Raw genomic sequence first — 16054 nt, 5'->3', positions numbered from 1 at the left:
AGTAGTATATACTTGAACCTTATAATAAATGAAGTCCCTGAACTCCTCTGCGAGAATCCATCCTCGTTCTTGGCCCCTTTCCAGAGGAGCATGTTCCTCTGGGCCTTTAAATACATGTGTGTACCAGTGAGAAGTTACATTGTTTCATGGCTTTTTATAAAACCTACATGACATTACCTAGATGCATCACACTGAGGCTTTCTCTTTTCACTCAACAAGATGTCTTAGAGATCATTCCTTATCAGGTTATGTAGATTGAACTTATTCCTGAAAAAACATTTTATAATACGCCATAGTATGAATAAAACTATAGTTTATTCTCTGTTGATGAGCACTTGAGATTCTACCCCAACTTTGGGTAGTGCAGGTGTGCCAAAATAATCCTATAAATTGCCTGTGTTCACGTTGAAGGGTGTGAAGTACAAAAAAAAGCGCAAAAGTTGGTTCTGAAATGTTGGCTTTTAGACTCATCGATGTAAAAAATAGGTGGCGATGACTGCTCCGCATGTTTAAATCTGAGTAATTACTTGTTAATGTTTTCAAGGAAATCAGCTTATTAATTTAGTAATTTTTATAACTTTGTTTTATTTTCTGGGATTTTAGGGCCCAACTGGTGTTCCTGGATTTCCAGGTTTAGATGGCATACCTGTAAGTATCCCTAAATTTTCTCCACTTTTTAAAAAAAGGTGGAAGTACTCATCAAAATCCTTAAAACCACATGTGTATATGCATCAAATATATATTTATATAAACCACAAGATATCTATAGCAAATATTTGCTATATATACTACAAGCACAATAGTATATATATATATTTTTTGCCATAATATATAGCTACATATATAAAAGATATATATTAGATAGACAAGATATAGAATGCATTAGGTTGGTGCAAAAGTAATTGTGGTTTTTGCTGTTACTTTCAATGGCAAAACCCCCAATTACTTTTGCACCAAATATGTATATAAGATATATATAGTATGTACACTATACAATATATGTCTTATATTTTGCATAAACTGTAGTATATACTATATATCTTATATCTTACATATAGTTTATATATTACATATCTTATATCTTACATATAGTTTATGTATTATGTCTGTTAATTATATATTACATAACATATAAAACATGGTGCAAGATATATTAATATAATATATGTTATGGTGCATGGTATATATTATATATAGCAAACTCTTTTTATATTTTCTCATTTGAGTGCATGAAAGGGTGTTTACATTTAAATTTGGTACAGTAACTCCCAGAGCAAAACACTTTACTTGGAAAGCAACATTTTCAAACAGGTTAGAGAAAAAAATTCCAAAATATGAGCTAGACATACTTGTTATGTCAAGTAGAATGTTCTTGAAATAAATGCATACTCATAAGGAATGTTTTTATTTGCGGATGAGTCCTAATATTTGTAGTGAGCTTAATACTCTAATTTCTCATATGAAAATGAAATGGAAAAAAAAGAGGTAAGTGGGAGCTTTATAATTCTTTATAGTATTTCTAAGGATTTTAAGGAAGGTCCCCTCCTCAATTTCCCAGAGTACTGCAAACTAAATTAGTTTAAATTGTTATCTTAAAAATATTTTAGGTTTTATTTTCACATGCTACATAGCCTTTTGGGGTAGAGAGAAAGTTTCACAAAACTAAACAGTAAATGTGTGAATCACAACTGCCGTAATTTGAGTATTCATATTATGCATAATCTTTGTGTTATGATAGCTTTGCAAAAATGCTTCACTTATAATGTTGTTTTCTGCAGGGGCATCCAGGGCCTCCTGGACCCAGAGGCAAACCTGGTAAGTGTGGCTACAATGGCTCAAGAGGTGACCCAGGGTTTCCAGGAGGAAGAGGAGCTCTTGGTCCAGGAGGCCCCCCAGTAAGACACCCACAGCTCATCTTAACAGGAATCTTAAGTGAAAAGGCCCTATGGTGGCACAGGCTTGATGTATTCAAGAAGCAGAGTTAATACAAGTGTGCCTGGGGCATTGTCAACAAATGGGAGTGGCTGGGGGATAAGGACAGAGAGATAGGCAGGACTTAGAACATGCAGGGCTTTGTGGATGATGGAAGGAGCCTAGATTTTCTCATCCATGTTAGGTAAAGGCACTGGATGGTTTTAAGGAAAGAAGCAACATGATCTGATTGATGTTTCATTAAGATGTCTCTGGCTGCTGTGAAGAGAATAGATAGAAGGGAAAAAAGAGCAGAGAGACCAGATAGCAAAATGTCAATTGTTTATCATTCAGGGTTAATTGCAGAAACATAAACCCCAATAGGTATTTTGAACAGAAAGGAATCTGATACAGGGAGTCTGGCACTTATTATAATAGTTGGAAGAGTAAAACTTAGGGCCACACGAGACCACTGATGTCAAAGGTTCACAGCTAGCTGAGATCCAGAGTCGGGAAGCTGTAACTGCACTGTGACCACGGCCTCTCACCCCACGTCTAGACACTAGCAAATAGAACACTCAAGTTTTTGCTTTCCTGCTTGGCAGCAGCAACAGAATAGGAAGAGAATCTCTTCCAAACTTCTGCCTTCCACATCTCCTAGGTGGAGCCTAATTCACATCCAGTTATAAAGGAGTCCGGGCAATGAAGTTTTTATCTTTCTAGTCCCTGTAATGCAAGAAAATCCTTCGAAAAGCTTTGGAATGGCTGTCCAACAACAGTTGATAGTATCCAGCACTTGAGGGAAACCTTACAGCTCTTAGTATTTTTTTCTTCAGAATTTTGGACTTTCATTTAAACACAACTAGAGCAAGAGCCAACGCCCATATTCCTTTTCTCTCTCTCTTTTTCTTCACTTAAAGATCAGAGATCATGTGACCTCTCAAAATTGTTTTTCTGTGATTTTTTTTAGAAGTATTTCTCCCTCCCTTAATCAAATATCATTTCACAAGTTTCTTTCTAGAAAGTTTTCTTAGTATGACTGCCATAATCATTCATTCTGCTGTCACTCGTGAGTCTCCCTTTTGCTCCAGATCCTAGAGGAACTGATCTGAACACTAAACTTAAAAAGAATTTCCATACTCTCATTTTTCTTCTGGTATCAAATAAGAACCACCACCACCTTTCATTGTTAAGTTTTTCAACCATCCTTTACTTTCAAACTCAGCCATTTGAAAACTCAAGTGCAGTCTGGCGAATGCACATTTATTAAGCTCCTCAAATCAGGCCAAACCTCATTCTACAGATTCATGAGCGTTCAAGAGAGCAAGGGTTCTCGGTTTTAACTTTAACATAGCATGCAGTACCGACCCCAATCCTGAAGTTTGCCGTTAACGGTCTCTGTGCAAAACAACCCACTTCCCCTTGACTCATTTACCGTACAGACACTCCTCACTTTGCACAGTAATGTAAGAATGACCAGGCAAACTAAAAACCACACAAAGAAACCTTATCAACTGATGAGAAAATTACTATTGTCCCATGACCTTTAAAATGTTTTGTTAAAACATTAGAAACTTTGTCAGTTATAAATATATAAGGAAATGAAAAAACTAAATATTTATTTAATATACTGTAATTTGAAACATGGAGAACCAAAGTGTTTTCTTTGTAAAAACTTATCAAGAGTAGTTTCAACAGTACTTGCCTTTTTCTTATCATATAACTTGCAATGCTAAAGGAATATGTCTTTTATGTTTTGATGAAGTATGATACTCCTTTCTAAGTTTGGATCTGTTTCCAGTGTTGTGAAGTATCTCTAAGGGTTCCTTTAATGTGAAGTTTTCATCGGTGTCACTTTACGTAGGACACTGTCATCCTTTTCATCCCAACCGCTTTCCTGGTTTATCTTTACTAAGTTCCTCTGGCTGCAAATACAGTCTCTCAAATGACAACAATATCGTTATTCCCATGATGAGCTGTTTCTTCTATAACTCCACTTATGTTTTACTTGAATTTCATTTCCAGCATTACCGTTTTCATTTCTTTGCTTCATTTTCATCATTAGTGGCCAATTTCCTCTTCCAACTATCCGTTTTTGTAAAATGTTATTTGGGTTTATTGCTGGGAGATAAGGAAGCAAGCCAGCTACAAGCTTTGCTGTCCGTGTCTGTGTGTGTGCTCTGAATAATACATGTGCAGGGGCCAATCACAGACAGACTTTGACAGAAATCATCGAAACTGACCCGATAGTCCCGTAGATGTTCTTTGGATCAATGTAGAAATGGATCCTTCTGATCTTAAAGTTTGAAACCTGTGTGTTTTATCTGAGTTCCTTCCTCAGGAGAGGACCCCTAGGCCTCTCAAAAAGTATCAAAGAACTGAAACTCACCAGATCATGGCATCCAGACAATGAGATGCCAGACCCCTGATTGTGTTTCCTTACCTAGGTCCTGTTTTCCAACACACTGTTACATTTCTTCCCTGCTATGTGCACCCCTAATTTTAGTCAGTCTAGGAGATGGACTTGAGACTGATCTACCATCTCCTGAGCTGCAGCACCCAATTAAAGCCTTCTTCCTTGGCAGTAGTTGTCCTCTCAGTCATTGGCTTTCTGTGCAACATGTTTTGGTAACATCATATGATCATGCAGTAATCACAATTCACATCTGTTATTTATATAGTGATTTGTGGGCTGAGGGGCTAGCAATGAAGTTTGTACGTTATACAAGTACTCAGTTAATATACAATGGTAACTGAAATTTGAACCATGTTGTTGGAGAACTGGTGTTGTTTAACTTAACTATGAAACTGAAATTCATTCAGACTGGAACTGTGCAAAACCAAAACTGCAGATACTAGCAAATCTGATTTCTCAAGTAAATTGTTGATGTAATTTAACCTTAAACTGTTAAATATCTCCCATCAGAAGCCAAGTCAAGCACTCCTCTAAGAGACATTAACTTTGAAAAGTATGTATCTTTCATATGAGCTTGATGTATAAAGATGGTAGGATTTTTATGTGGTAACCAAGAGAAGTTATATTAAGAATTGAAGTAGGATATTAAGATGTTAAGTAGGGAAACCATGGGGAGGGAGAAGGATACACTGAGGTATTTTATTAACTTTAAGACACTATCCTAAGCAAACTAGCAACTATATACAAAAACCTTCCAAAAGGAACATGTTATGTTTTTTTAAAAGAATAGTTAGGCCTATTTTGAATACAAGTACTGAAATGGATAAAATCTCTCTCACTATAGATATATTTTTTTTTTACTGTTTCTAAGGCATAAGTTAACAATTGCAAAATTAGTTATTTGTAGGAACAATGCAAAATATGAAAAGTTTCTGCTAAATAGCTATATATAAGTAGATATTCTGTCTTAGAAGATTCCTTAACAGATCTTAACTGAATATGGAGTAAATATATGTGAGAACCTTAGGGTGATAATAATATGGAAGAGGATAAAGAAATGTCCGCTTGTTAATCATGTCAATAATTGACAATCATGCCAATAATTTTAACTGATGAGTAATATTTTATATAGAAAAGAAAATACTGAAATGGTAATACGCTATTTTCCTCTTCCTCTTAAGTGCATAAATATTTTATTTTCAGGGCCATCCTGGGGAAAAGGGAGAAAAAGGAAATTCAGTGTTCATTTTAGGTGCCATTAAAGGTATTCAGGTAAGTATTATGATCATGAAGGATTAAAAGATTTTTTTTTTTTTTTTCCAAATAGGTAAGCCCATGCAGGAAATACTCAGACAGGATTTTTCTTCAAAATGTCCCTGAATACACCAATTTTTATTGTTACCCTGACCCTCAGGGATGGCACCATACTTTTGTGTGAAGGCATTGGCTTTAGTCATCACTAAAATTCCAGCACTGCAAAATTCCAGTACCTTTGAACTAGTCAGAACTGCAAGGGATGCATTTATTTCAAGGTTTCTCAACTCCTGACATTTTGGGCCATATATTTATTTGGTGTGGGGCTGACTTGTGCATTATAGGATGTTGAGCAGCATCCCTGGTCTCTGGCCTGTACTCATTAGATGCCAGTAGCATCCCCCACCTCTGAACTCCCCAAAGTGTATATCCAGACATTACCAAATGTCCCCTGGGGGGAAATCACCCCAGTGGAGGACCACTGATTTATTTGTAATTAAAACATTGTAATATTAGTACTTGCCATCCAGTACAGTAAAAGTCACAATTATTGAACTTGAAAATGATGTAAACCTTATAGCACTTTGCTTGATACATTTAATGGTATTGTGTTTTTAGCAGGGAGTGACGTACAGATGTTCAGATTTAAACTCTTGAGTGACCACCTCATCTCTCAGATGAGAAGCCATGGATGAGTGATAGGGATCAGTGGAAATTATGCCTTAACAGAAAAATACAGCCCATTTTCAAGATGTGTGGTCATTTCTCTTAAGGAAGAATATTCTGCAGCAATTAGATAGCACTTGTCCTACATTGCTTCTATGAGACCCTAGGTTCTGTGCCACCCAGAATGGACACACCTGAGCAGTGATCCCTTTAGTGAGCTCACCATTTATGTGTGTAGCCTCTGTGCCTGTTTGTCCTTCTTTTTTTTTTTTTGAGACGGAGTCTTGCTCTGTCGCCCGGGCTGGAGTGCAGTGGCCGGATCTCAGCTCACTGCAAGCTCTGCCTCCCGGGTTTACGCCATTCTCCTGCCTCAGCCTCCCAAGTAACTGGGACTACAGGCGCCCGCCATCTCGCCCGGCTAGTCTTTTGTATTTTTTAGTAGAGACGGGGTTTCACCGTGTTCACCAGGATGGTCTCGATCTTCTGACCTCGTGATCCACCCGTCTCGGCCTCCCAAAGTGCTGGGATTACAGGCTTGAGCCACCGCGCCCGGCCTGTTTGTCCTTCTTAAACAACAAGAACGATGGATTTGTTTATAGCTTAAATGAGATAGTAATAAAGTAAACATCAACAGCAGGGTCAGAACTAGTATGGTGTACTGGAAGGAGAGAACTGAAGCTTACTCTCCACTCTGACTTTAAGCAACTCCCTTAGCCTCCTTAGCCTCATGTCCATTATTTGTGAAAGAAGATTCAAATAATATTTACCCTGCCTCTTTCTTAGTGTCGTTAAGACTGTTATAATAATTTATATTGCAGCACACTATAAATGGTAATGTTCCATATCATATTAGTTATAGTGAGCATTTTTTGTAATTGTGGTAATAGAGGACATGTGATATACAAATATAGAAGGGGGATGAATACAGGGAATTCCTTGTCTTAAGGGGAAACAGAAGATCCCTAATAAAAATGATCTATAGTTCAATAACCCTTCAGAGACAATGCTTTTAAGAGTCTATGTCCACTTTATACCCATTCTAATGGCTATGATAAAAATCTAGTAATTGTTGGCAACTACATGGAGAGTTGGAGCCTTATGCATTACTGATGGGAATGGACAATGGTGCAACCACTGTGGAAAATAATATGGTAATTCCTCAGTAAATTAAACATAGAATTACTATATGACCTAGCAATTCTACTTCTGGATATATACCCCAAAGAATTGAAAGCAAGTACTTGAATGGATATTTGTACCTGCATGTTCATAGGAGCTTTATTCACAGTAGTCAAAAGGTGGAAGCAATCGTGTCCATCAGCAGATGAATGGATAAACAAAATGTGGTGTATTCATCCAATGGAAGATTGTAAAAGCTTTAAAAAGGAAAGATGTTCTGACACATACAACAACATAGATGAACCTTGAAGATATAATATTATGCTAAGTGACATAAACCAGTCAGATATTATATGATTTCACTTATATGACATTTTAAAAATAGTCAGATTCATAGAGATGGAAAATAGAATGGTGGTTGCCAGTGGCTGGAGGGGAAGAGGGATGGAGAGTTAGTGTTTAATGAGAACAGAGTTTCCACTGGAGGAGACGTAAGAGTTTTGGAAATGGATGGTGGTCATGGGTGAATAACAGTGTGAATGTACTTAATGCCACAGAACTATCTGTACACTTAAAAATGGTTGAAATGGGCTGGGTGCAGTGGCTCACGCCTGTAATCCTAGCACTTTGGAAGGCTGAGGTGGGTGGATTACCTGAGGTCAGTAGTTCGAGACCAGCCTGGCCAACATGGTGAAACCCCGTCTCTACTAAAAATACAAAAAAATTAGCCGGGCATGGCAGCACATGCCTGTAGTCCCAGCTATTTGGGAGGCTGAGGCAGGAGAATCACTTGAACCAGGGAGGCGGAGGTTGCAGTGAACCGAGATGGCGCCATTGCATTCCAGCCTGGGTGACAACGGCCAGACTCCATCTCAAAAAAAAAAAAAAAAGGTTGAAATGTTAAATTTTAACTTATATATATTTTACATTTTTAAAGAAGAGCCTTCATTCAAGAGAATATATAGGCTTTGATCTTTTAAAGTAGGTTGAGTCTCAGCGCAGAGTCACAAAGCGAGAGAGGTTGACAGAGGCTGGTGTGAGGCAATTTCCACCTGAGTTTCTTTTCTGTCCCCGGGGGGGTCAAGCTGTTTAGAAAGCATAGCAGGGGGTGGAACCAGACCAGCAACGGGTAAACTGTAAGGAAATGGGACCACTGGATTGAGAATTTAGAACAATTTAAACAAAGACAAAAATCTCATTTTGATTCCCTGTCATTACTCCAGCGATCTTTCCCTGTTGGGTAGAAGGAGAATTCAGAACTTAAGGAGAAAGAAAATCACCTCCGCATATCCCTTCCTCAGTTTTAGTCAACACCAAAAAAATTGAACAAACTGCACAATTAGATGAGTCCAAATAATTTTTGTATGTATTTCTGTTTTTATATGATCTGTGTTTTAGGAATTTTGTGTGGACTTATAAAGCAATGCATTCTTATTTTTGCAGGGAGACAGAGGCGACCCAGGACTGCCTGGCTTACCAGTAAGTCTCCTGAGCAGGCTCTATCCTTCTATTTCCTCCTCAAATAGCCTACGATCCACGTTTTAATCCCAGCAAAGCCAGCTACATAATTTGTGTGGCTTACCTGGTGCAAAATGAAAATGTGGATTCCCCATTCAAAAATTATTAAGAATTTCAAGATGGCGACAGCAGATCATTAACTCAAGCTTGGGGCCCTGTGTAACTGCACCCGTCTCATGCCCATGAAGCTGTACTTGAAGCTCAGCAGGCTGCCTCCTGCCTTCCTCTTCTGTCTTCTAATGATCTTTTGGCATTACTCAGGTATATGCAGCTACTTCATATTTACGAAAGCGAGTCCACTTAGCAACTACATATAAAATATATACCAGGTAGAATAATCTTGCATTGCTTCTCGCTACCATTTTGCCTGGTGAATCAGTATTTGTATATTATATTTAATATTTTGCCCATCTTCATTTCTCCGAAATCTGCAATTCAATGATTATATTAGTCTTTCCAATTTTTCGATATTTACAAGATTAAAATTGAGAGCAGTTTTGCCAACCAGGCGTGGTGGCTCATGCCTGTAATCCCAACACTTTGGGAGGCCCAGGTGGGTGGATCACCTGAGGTTAGGAGTTTGAGATCAGCCTAGCCAACATGGTGAAACTCTCCCTCTAATAACACAAAATTGGCCAGGTGTGGTGGCACGTGCCTATAATCCCAGCTACTCAGGAGGCTGAGGCAGGGGAATCACTTGAACCCAGGAGGCGGAGCTTGCAGTGAGCCCAGATGGTGCCATTGCACTCCAGCCTGGGCAACAAGAGTGAAATTCTATCGGGAAAAAAAAAAAGAAAAAAGGCCGGGTGAGGTGGCTCAAGCCTGTAATCCCAGCAGTTTGGGAGGCTGAGGTGGGTGGATCACAAGGTCAGGAGTTCAAGACCAACCTGGCCAAGATGGTGAAACCCCATCTCTACTGAAAATACAAAAATTAGCCAGATGTAATGCTATGTGCCTGTAATCCCAGCTACTTGGGAGGCTGAGTCAGAGAACTGCTTAAACCCGGGAGGCAGAAGTTGCAGTGAGCTGAGATTGCACCACTGCACTCCAGCCTGGGCGACAGAGCGAGACTCCGTTTCGCCTTCCAATAGTTAACCTAAAATTTTGCCTTGTAACTTCTGGCTAGTGATGGAACTACTTTTCTGGATTGGTTTCCTTAGTATGATTGAAGCTCAGGTCCATGTAATAAATGTGATACCTCAATGTTGCTGTTACAATAAATATCAGTTCATCCTCCTAAACAGAGCAATTTCATTACACACTCCCCAATCATTTGACTTGGGCAGAGTCAGCAGGAGCCCGGGGAACATCTCTCCACGCTTCCAGGATTGCCTGTACCTTTTCTTGACAATTTGTGTATAATTATGTTACAACTCACATGTTGTAGAAAATTTTGTATGGCTGACTCATCTTGATCTCAAATTAGGGACTATATTTCCCCAATTTGAGATCCTGCAGACCATGTTTTAAAAATATACTAAGAAGAATAAATACATTAATATGTAATGTTAATTAATAATAATACTTTAAAAGCATCCTGATGTGTTTAAAATTGTAACACAGAATTTAGGAGTAGGTGGTAATGCATTTTCTTTGTTCTCCACTTTTGTTATTACAGGATGTATTTATAAATAGGAAGATTGATCTCTGGGTCCTAAATTTGTAAATAGGAAGATTGATCTCTGGGTCCTAAATTTGTAAATAGGAAGATTGATCTCTGGACACTAAATGAAGGACTTTATTACAACTACCAGAATGCTACTACCTTTAGCTTGGTGCCTCTTTTTTTTTTTTTGGTGACAGAGTCTTGCTCTGTCACCAGGCTGGAGTGCAGTGGCATGATCTCGGTTCACTGCAACCTCCAACTCCCTGGTTCAAGCAATTCTCCTCTCTCAGCCTCCTGAGTAGCTGGGACTATAGGCGTCCGCCACCATGCCCAGCTAATTTTTGTATTTTTAGTAGAGATGGGGTTTCACCATGTAGGCCAGGATGGTCTCAATCTCCTGACCTTGTCATCTGCCCCACTTGGCCATTCAAAGTGCTGGGATTACAAGCGTGAGCCACCGCGCCCGGCCTGCTTGGGGCCCTCTTAGGGTTGCATCAAACCTGCTGTTGAAAATGTCCTAGCAGGGCAGATGTTCTGGGGGCTGTGATTTCTTTAGAGGTTTTTATCCACATGGGATCACACGCAACTCTTTCTGTGAAAGATGATTACAATTTTGGTAACAGATGCACTGATTTTTCTCATGTTTAGGGATCTTGGGGTGCAGGAGGGCCGGCGGGCCCCGCAGGATATCCTGGAGAGCCAGGGTTAGTGGTAAGTACAGCACTGCTGATGTGATCTCTTTGAAAACCAGATTCTGCATGAAAATAAAGAAGCAAAGTTGCCATTCTGGGTCAGACACAGGTGGGCCATTTGGGAGATTATAATCGATGAATCGGTGAAAACCCACCATTATCAGGGGGATTCCATCTTGAAGCACAGGTCCCCTGGGGAGGAGCCACTGACATCGTCTTCACAGAACACAACAGCCCATCCATGATAGAAACGCCATCATTGCAGGTTTTAAAATTAAGGGTTTCCATAGTAGGATCTTGGAGCAACAAAAGAAGGCACATTCTGATTTCTACGTCTGAAGATTGATTTGTGTGTGTGTGTGTTTTTTTTTTTTGCCCTCGATTTAGGGACCTCCGGGCCAACCAGGGCGTCCAGGTTTGAAGGTAGGCAGTCATGAGCAAGATACATAAATAGAGCCCTGAACAATGAAATAATTGACCACTGTGTTTGTCAGAATTATGGCTTTCCTCTTATTCGATTTCCCGAAGTATTCAATAAACTAAATTGTGTAGCCAGAAGTCTTAATAGCGTTTAATTACTTTTTTAAAATTCAAAAGCAATGAGATTCTTTTTCTTTTCTTTCTCAGGGAAATCCCGGTGTGGGAGTAAAGGGGCAAATGGGAGACCCGGTAAGAATCCCCTCTTGTTCAGAGGAACAGATGGCAAAGTGTGCGTGCTGCTCAGGGGTGGAGGCTGTTCTGATGATTTGAACTTGTATTCATTATCTAGTCACTGCCCAATTTTATGGCTGAGAACTTTTCTTTGCCGAATTATGATGGCACCATTACCCTTGACTGTAAAATGAAAGATCTGACAAAATTTAACACCACATTCAGGTTAATCTGTGTAACACATTTCACCCTAGCAAACAGAGATCGAACATTTTTGACAATATATTATGTCCAGAGTAACAATTTTGTCAAATCACGGATTTGTTTTGCTTAATTTCACATAAATCCTAAGTTCCAGCCATAAATATGCATATAAATGCAAATATAAATGACTGGAACCAAGAGCACTGAGCAATACACGATCTCCAACCCACTCCTTTTCTACACGGCTCCTCCCCGTCAGTGCCCACCACTCACACCCACTGTCCTTTTGGCTGAAGCATAAAGCTTAGTAAGAATAAGCTTCAGAAAAGTGATTTAAGGGCTGGGCAAGGTGGCTCACGCCTGTAATTCCAGCACTTTGGAAGGCTGAGGTGGGCGGATCACGAGGTCAAGAGATTGAGACCATCCTGGCCAATGGTGAAACCCCGTCTCTACTAAAAATACAGAAATCAGCTGGGCGTGGTGGTGCGTGGCTGTAGTCCCAGCTGCTTGGGAGGCTGAGGCAGGAGAATCGCTTGAACCTGGGAGGCAGAAGTTGCAGTGAGCCGAGATAGCGCCACTGCACTCCAGCCTGGCGACAAAGTGAGACTCTGTCTCAAAAAAGAAAAGTGATTTAAGAAGGCAACTCACCTAGGGAACAATCTGAACGTCCAGCAGTAGGTGTGTGGCTCTTTCAACAACTTAGGGCAAGTCAATAGTAAGCATCTGCTTCATGTCAAGCTAGGACTGACACTGGGTGTGGGGATTTATCAAGATAGACCTGATCCCTGCTCTCATGGAGTTCCAGCATGATTGACTAAGTCATGGTATAGACATTTAACAAAACAGCACAAGAGTCAAAATTATATATGAAGACTTCATGATGTGGGGAGGTGCCTATGATATAATGCTGAACAGAAAGTACAGGTTACAAAATATAAACTCAACTTTGTAAAAGCAACAGCAACAAGAAAGACATTAAAATATACACAGAGAGGGATTTCTCAACCTCAGGCTGCTGCTATTTCATTGTTGCGGGGGCTGTCCCGTGTATTACAGGATATTTAGCCACATCCCTGGCCTCTCCCCACTAGATGTCAGTAGCATCCAGTCCCTCCAATTGTGACAACTTAAAATGTATCTAAACATTGTCAAATGTCCCTGGGGGAAGGGGTTGCCTAACTATCCCCTATCCCCCACCTTGAGAATCTCTGGCTTACAGAAATGACTGATTGAAAATATACCAAAACAATGTTTTTCAAGTTCGGGAAGCCATGGAGCTCTGGAATATGTTCATCAAAGCCACAGGAGCCCATGCGCCACTGCAGAGTCCAGCAAGGCATTGGCATCTTAGTCACTTTCCGCGCCAGTCCAATCAGACACATTTGTAAACTCAGACTGTGGAATAACTTGGAAGTATTTGGCTATGAGACGGCCATTCAAATGATCCCAAATGTGCTTACATTAATTCTTTTAGGTTGTCAGGTGAATGAACACATAATTTTATGATTTTGGGCCAGGCCCAGTGGTTCACGCCTATAATCCCAGCACTTTGGGAGGCCGAGGCGGGCGGATCACCTGAGGTCAGGAGTTCGAGACCAGCCTGGCCACCATGGCGAAACCCTGTCTCTGCTAAAAATACAAAAATTAGCTGGACATGGTGGCCTGTACCTGTAGTCCCAGCTACTTGGGAGGTTGAGGCAGGAGAATTGCTTGAACCTGGGAGGCAGCAGTTGCAGCGAGCCAAGATTGTGCCATTGCATTCCAGCCTGGGTGACAGAGTGAGACTACGTCTCAAAAAATATAAATAAAATAAAATATTGATGCAGAATTCCCAGATGTTCTAGAACGTGTTTGCCCACTTCATTTTAAGAAACAGTGCCCTCATGTATACATATGAAACAAACCTGCACATTGTGCACATGTACCCTAGAACATAAAGTATAATTTAAAAAAAAGAAAAAAGAAACAGTGCCCTAAATGGTTGCTTCTAATTATGCCTACGTGATATAATTATGGGCCTTTTACATTTTAATTCTTCACAGTTTTCCTTCTTTGTACCTTTGACTATACTGAGTATATGGCACTTTTACAATATGAAAAAAATAGCAATATGAACAATATTTTGAAGAAGGTGCCTGCTTGTCAGCCTTTAAGAGTTTTGTTCAGATTTATCTCAATTACGAGAATAAGAGTGGCTATCTTTACCAATACCTACTATGCATTTACTCATGTTTTGTTAATGTGTTTGTTCAATGGTTTATTCATGCAGCAGATATCTTTAGGGCAGGTGCCACACCAACACTGTGTTAAGTGTGTAGATAAACCAAGTAAAAAAAAAAAAAAAGCAGACAATGTTTCTAACCTGGCTTTTCTGCAATTTCCCAGGTTTAGGTAGAAATTGAACTCTTGTTTTTTGTTTTTTTTTTTCATTTAAACTTGATGTTCTTCTAAAAATCCCAACTATCAAAAGCATTAGTAGATTTAGTAATTATATATTAGGGAATTTACTGTTACCCTCAACACAGGAAGCATTTTATGTATATTATCTATTCAATAGAAGAATAGTTTGAGGTAGGTAATATTACAATCTCCATTTCACAGAGAAGAAAAATGAGGTTTCAAGGAAGTAAGGAAATGTGGACTGAGAGAGGTTTTAAGGAACTTGCCCCAAGTGACAGAGCTGGTAAGGGCCTGGTTTGCAAATATGGGTGACCTATAGCCTGTTCTTAACTATGACAAAGAGGAAAGATCATAGTAAGTGTAGAATAATAGTAATACCCAGAAAAGCACAAAATATTTATCTTCTAATTAATGATGAGAATTTATGACTGTGGCAAAATTCATTCAAGAAACGTTCTTCAGTAGAAAAACATCTATCATGGCATAAATAAAAATTCTGGCTATTATTTTACAGTTTTAAAATATTGAAAATAAATAGAAATAATCTAATCTAACCAGAGTAGGATGGCTTAATACATCACAGTACATTCTTATGATAGATTATTGTATTGGCATTAAAAATCAGGATCGTTACATGAGGCCAGGAGTTTGAGACCAGCCTGGCCAACATGGTGAAATCCCATCTCTACTAAAAATACAAAAACTAACTGGGCATGATGGTGCATTATCTGTAATCCCAGGTACTCGGGAGGCTGAGGCACAAGAATCGCTTGAGCCCGGGAGGCAGAGGTTGCAGTGAGCTGAGATTGCGCCATTGCGCTCCAGCCTGAGTGACAGAGGAACACTCTGTCTCAAAAAAAAAAAAAAAAAAAAAGATCAGGATTCTGAAGAGCTTTTAGTATGATAGGAAAACGCTCACAAAATATTGTTATAAGAAAAATACAAAATTATTTAAAATTTTAATAAAATATGCTGTATATTTTAAATTATGTTTATTATATAGTATGCTGATTATATTTTCAAATACATAAAACAAATTGTTTATTCACCTATATACACATATAAGTACATATACACACACCCGCCGCAAAAAACTATATCAAAGTTTTAATAGAGATTACTTCTGGATAGTAGGATTAAGAATCATTTTCATTTTTTAAATTTATTTTTAACAATAAGTATGTATTAAATTTTTATAAGAAAAACAGTGCATATCCTTTTATATTCTGTGAGGTACTTGCCACGACTTGTATTTTAAATCCATGACACAGAGGATGGGAAGCATTATACCATAATATATGGGTGAAAATCTTCAAAACATAAATTAATATGAAGTTTTTATTATCTTGCTTTTTTTTTTTTAAGGGTGAGGTTGGTCAGCAAGGTTCTCCTGGACCCACCCTGTTGGTAGAGCCACCTGACTTTTGTCTCTATAAAGGAGAAAAGGTAACTCCCAAATCCGTATGTCACCTAGGAAAGTAGCAATAGAAAACATTTTTTGAACATGTATCTGTGGCGGAAAGTACGGAGGTCTTTCTGTGCATCACTGCACTCGTCACAAACCTACTTTAATAGGTTGGTACTACTATTGGTCCCATCGTGCGGAATTGAAAATGA

The 16054-nt window shown here is 39.0% G+C and overlaps 1 protein-coding gene across 1 annotated transcript in view; it reads left to right on the top strand.

The window, feature by feature from the left end:
- COL4A4 (collagen type IV alpha 4 chain) overlaps positions 1-16054 on the top strand; it is a 162149-nt gene that overhangs the window by 46550 nt on the left and 99545 nt on the right. Inside the window, exons 6-13 of the mRNA XM_025404398.1 lie at positions 604-648; positions 1779-1895; positions 5531-5599; positions 8810-8845; positions 11139-11201; positions 11570-11605; positions 11810-11851; positions 15803-15883. Coding sequence (XP_025260183.1) covers positions 604-648; positions 1779-1895; positions 5531-5599; positions 8810-8845; positions 11139-11201; positions 11570-11605; positions 11810-11851; positions 15803-15883 — 489 coding nt within the window. The remainder of the gene's footprint in view (positions 1-603; positions 649-1778; positions 1896-5530; positions 5600-8809; positions 8846-11138; positions 11202-11569; positions 11606-11809; positions 11852-15802; positions 15884-16054) is intronic.

This window comes from Theropithecus gelada, chromosome 12 (assembly GCF_003255815.1).
Source record: "Theropithecus gelada isolate Dixy chromosome 12, Tgel_1.0, whole genome shotgun sequence".
Lineage (NCBI taxonomy): Eukaryota > Metazoa > Chordata > Mammalia > Primates > Cercopithecidae > Theropithecus > Theropithecus gelada.
Note: the sequence above shows the minus strand (reverse complement) of the source record. Positions and strands in the feature narration are given on the sequence as shown.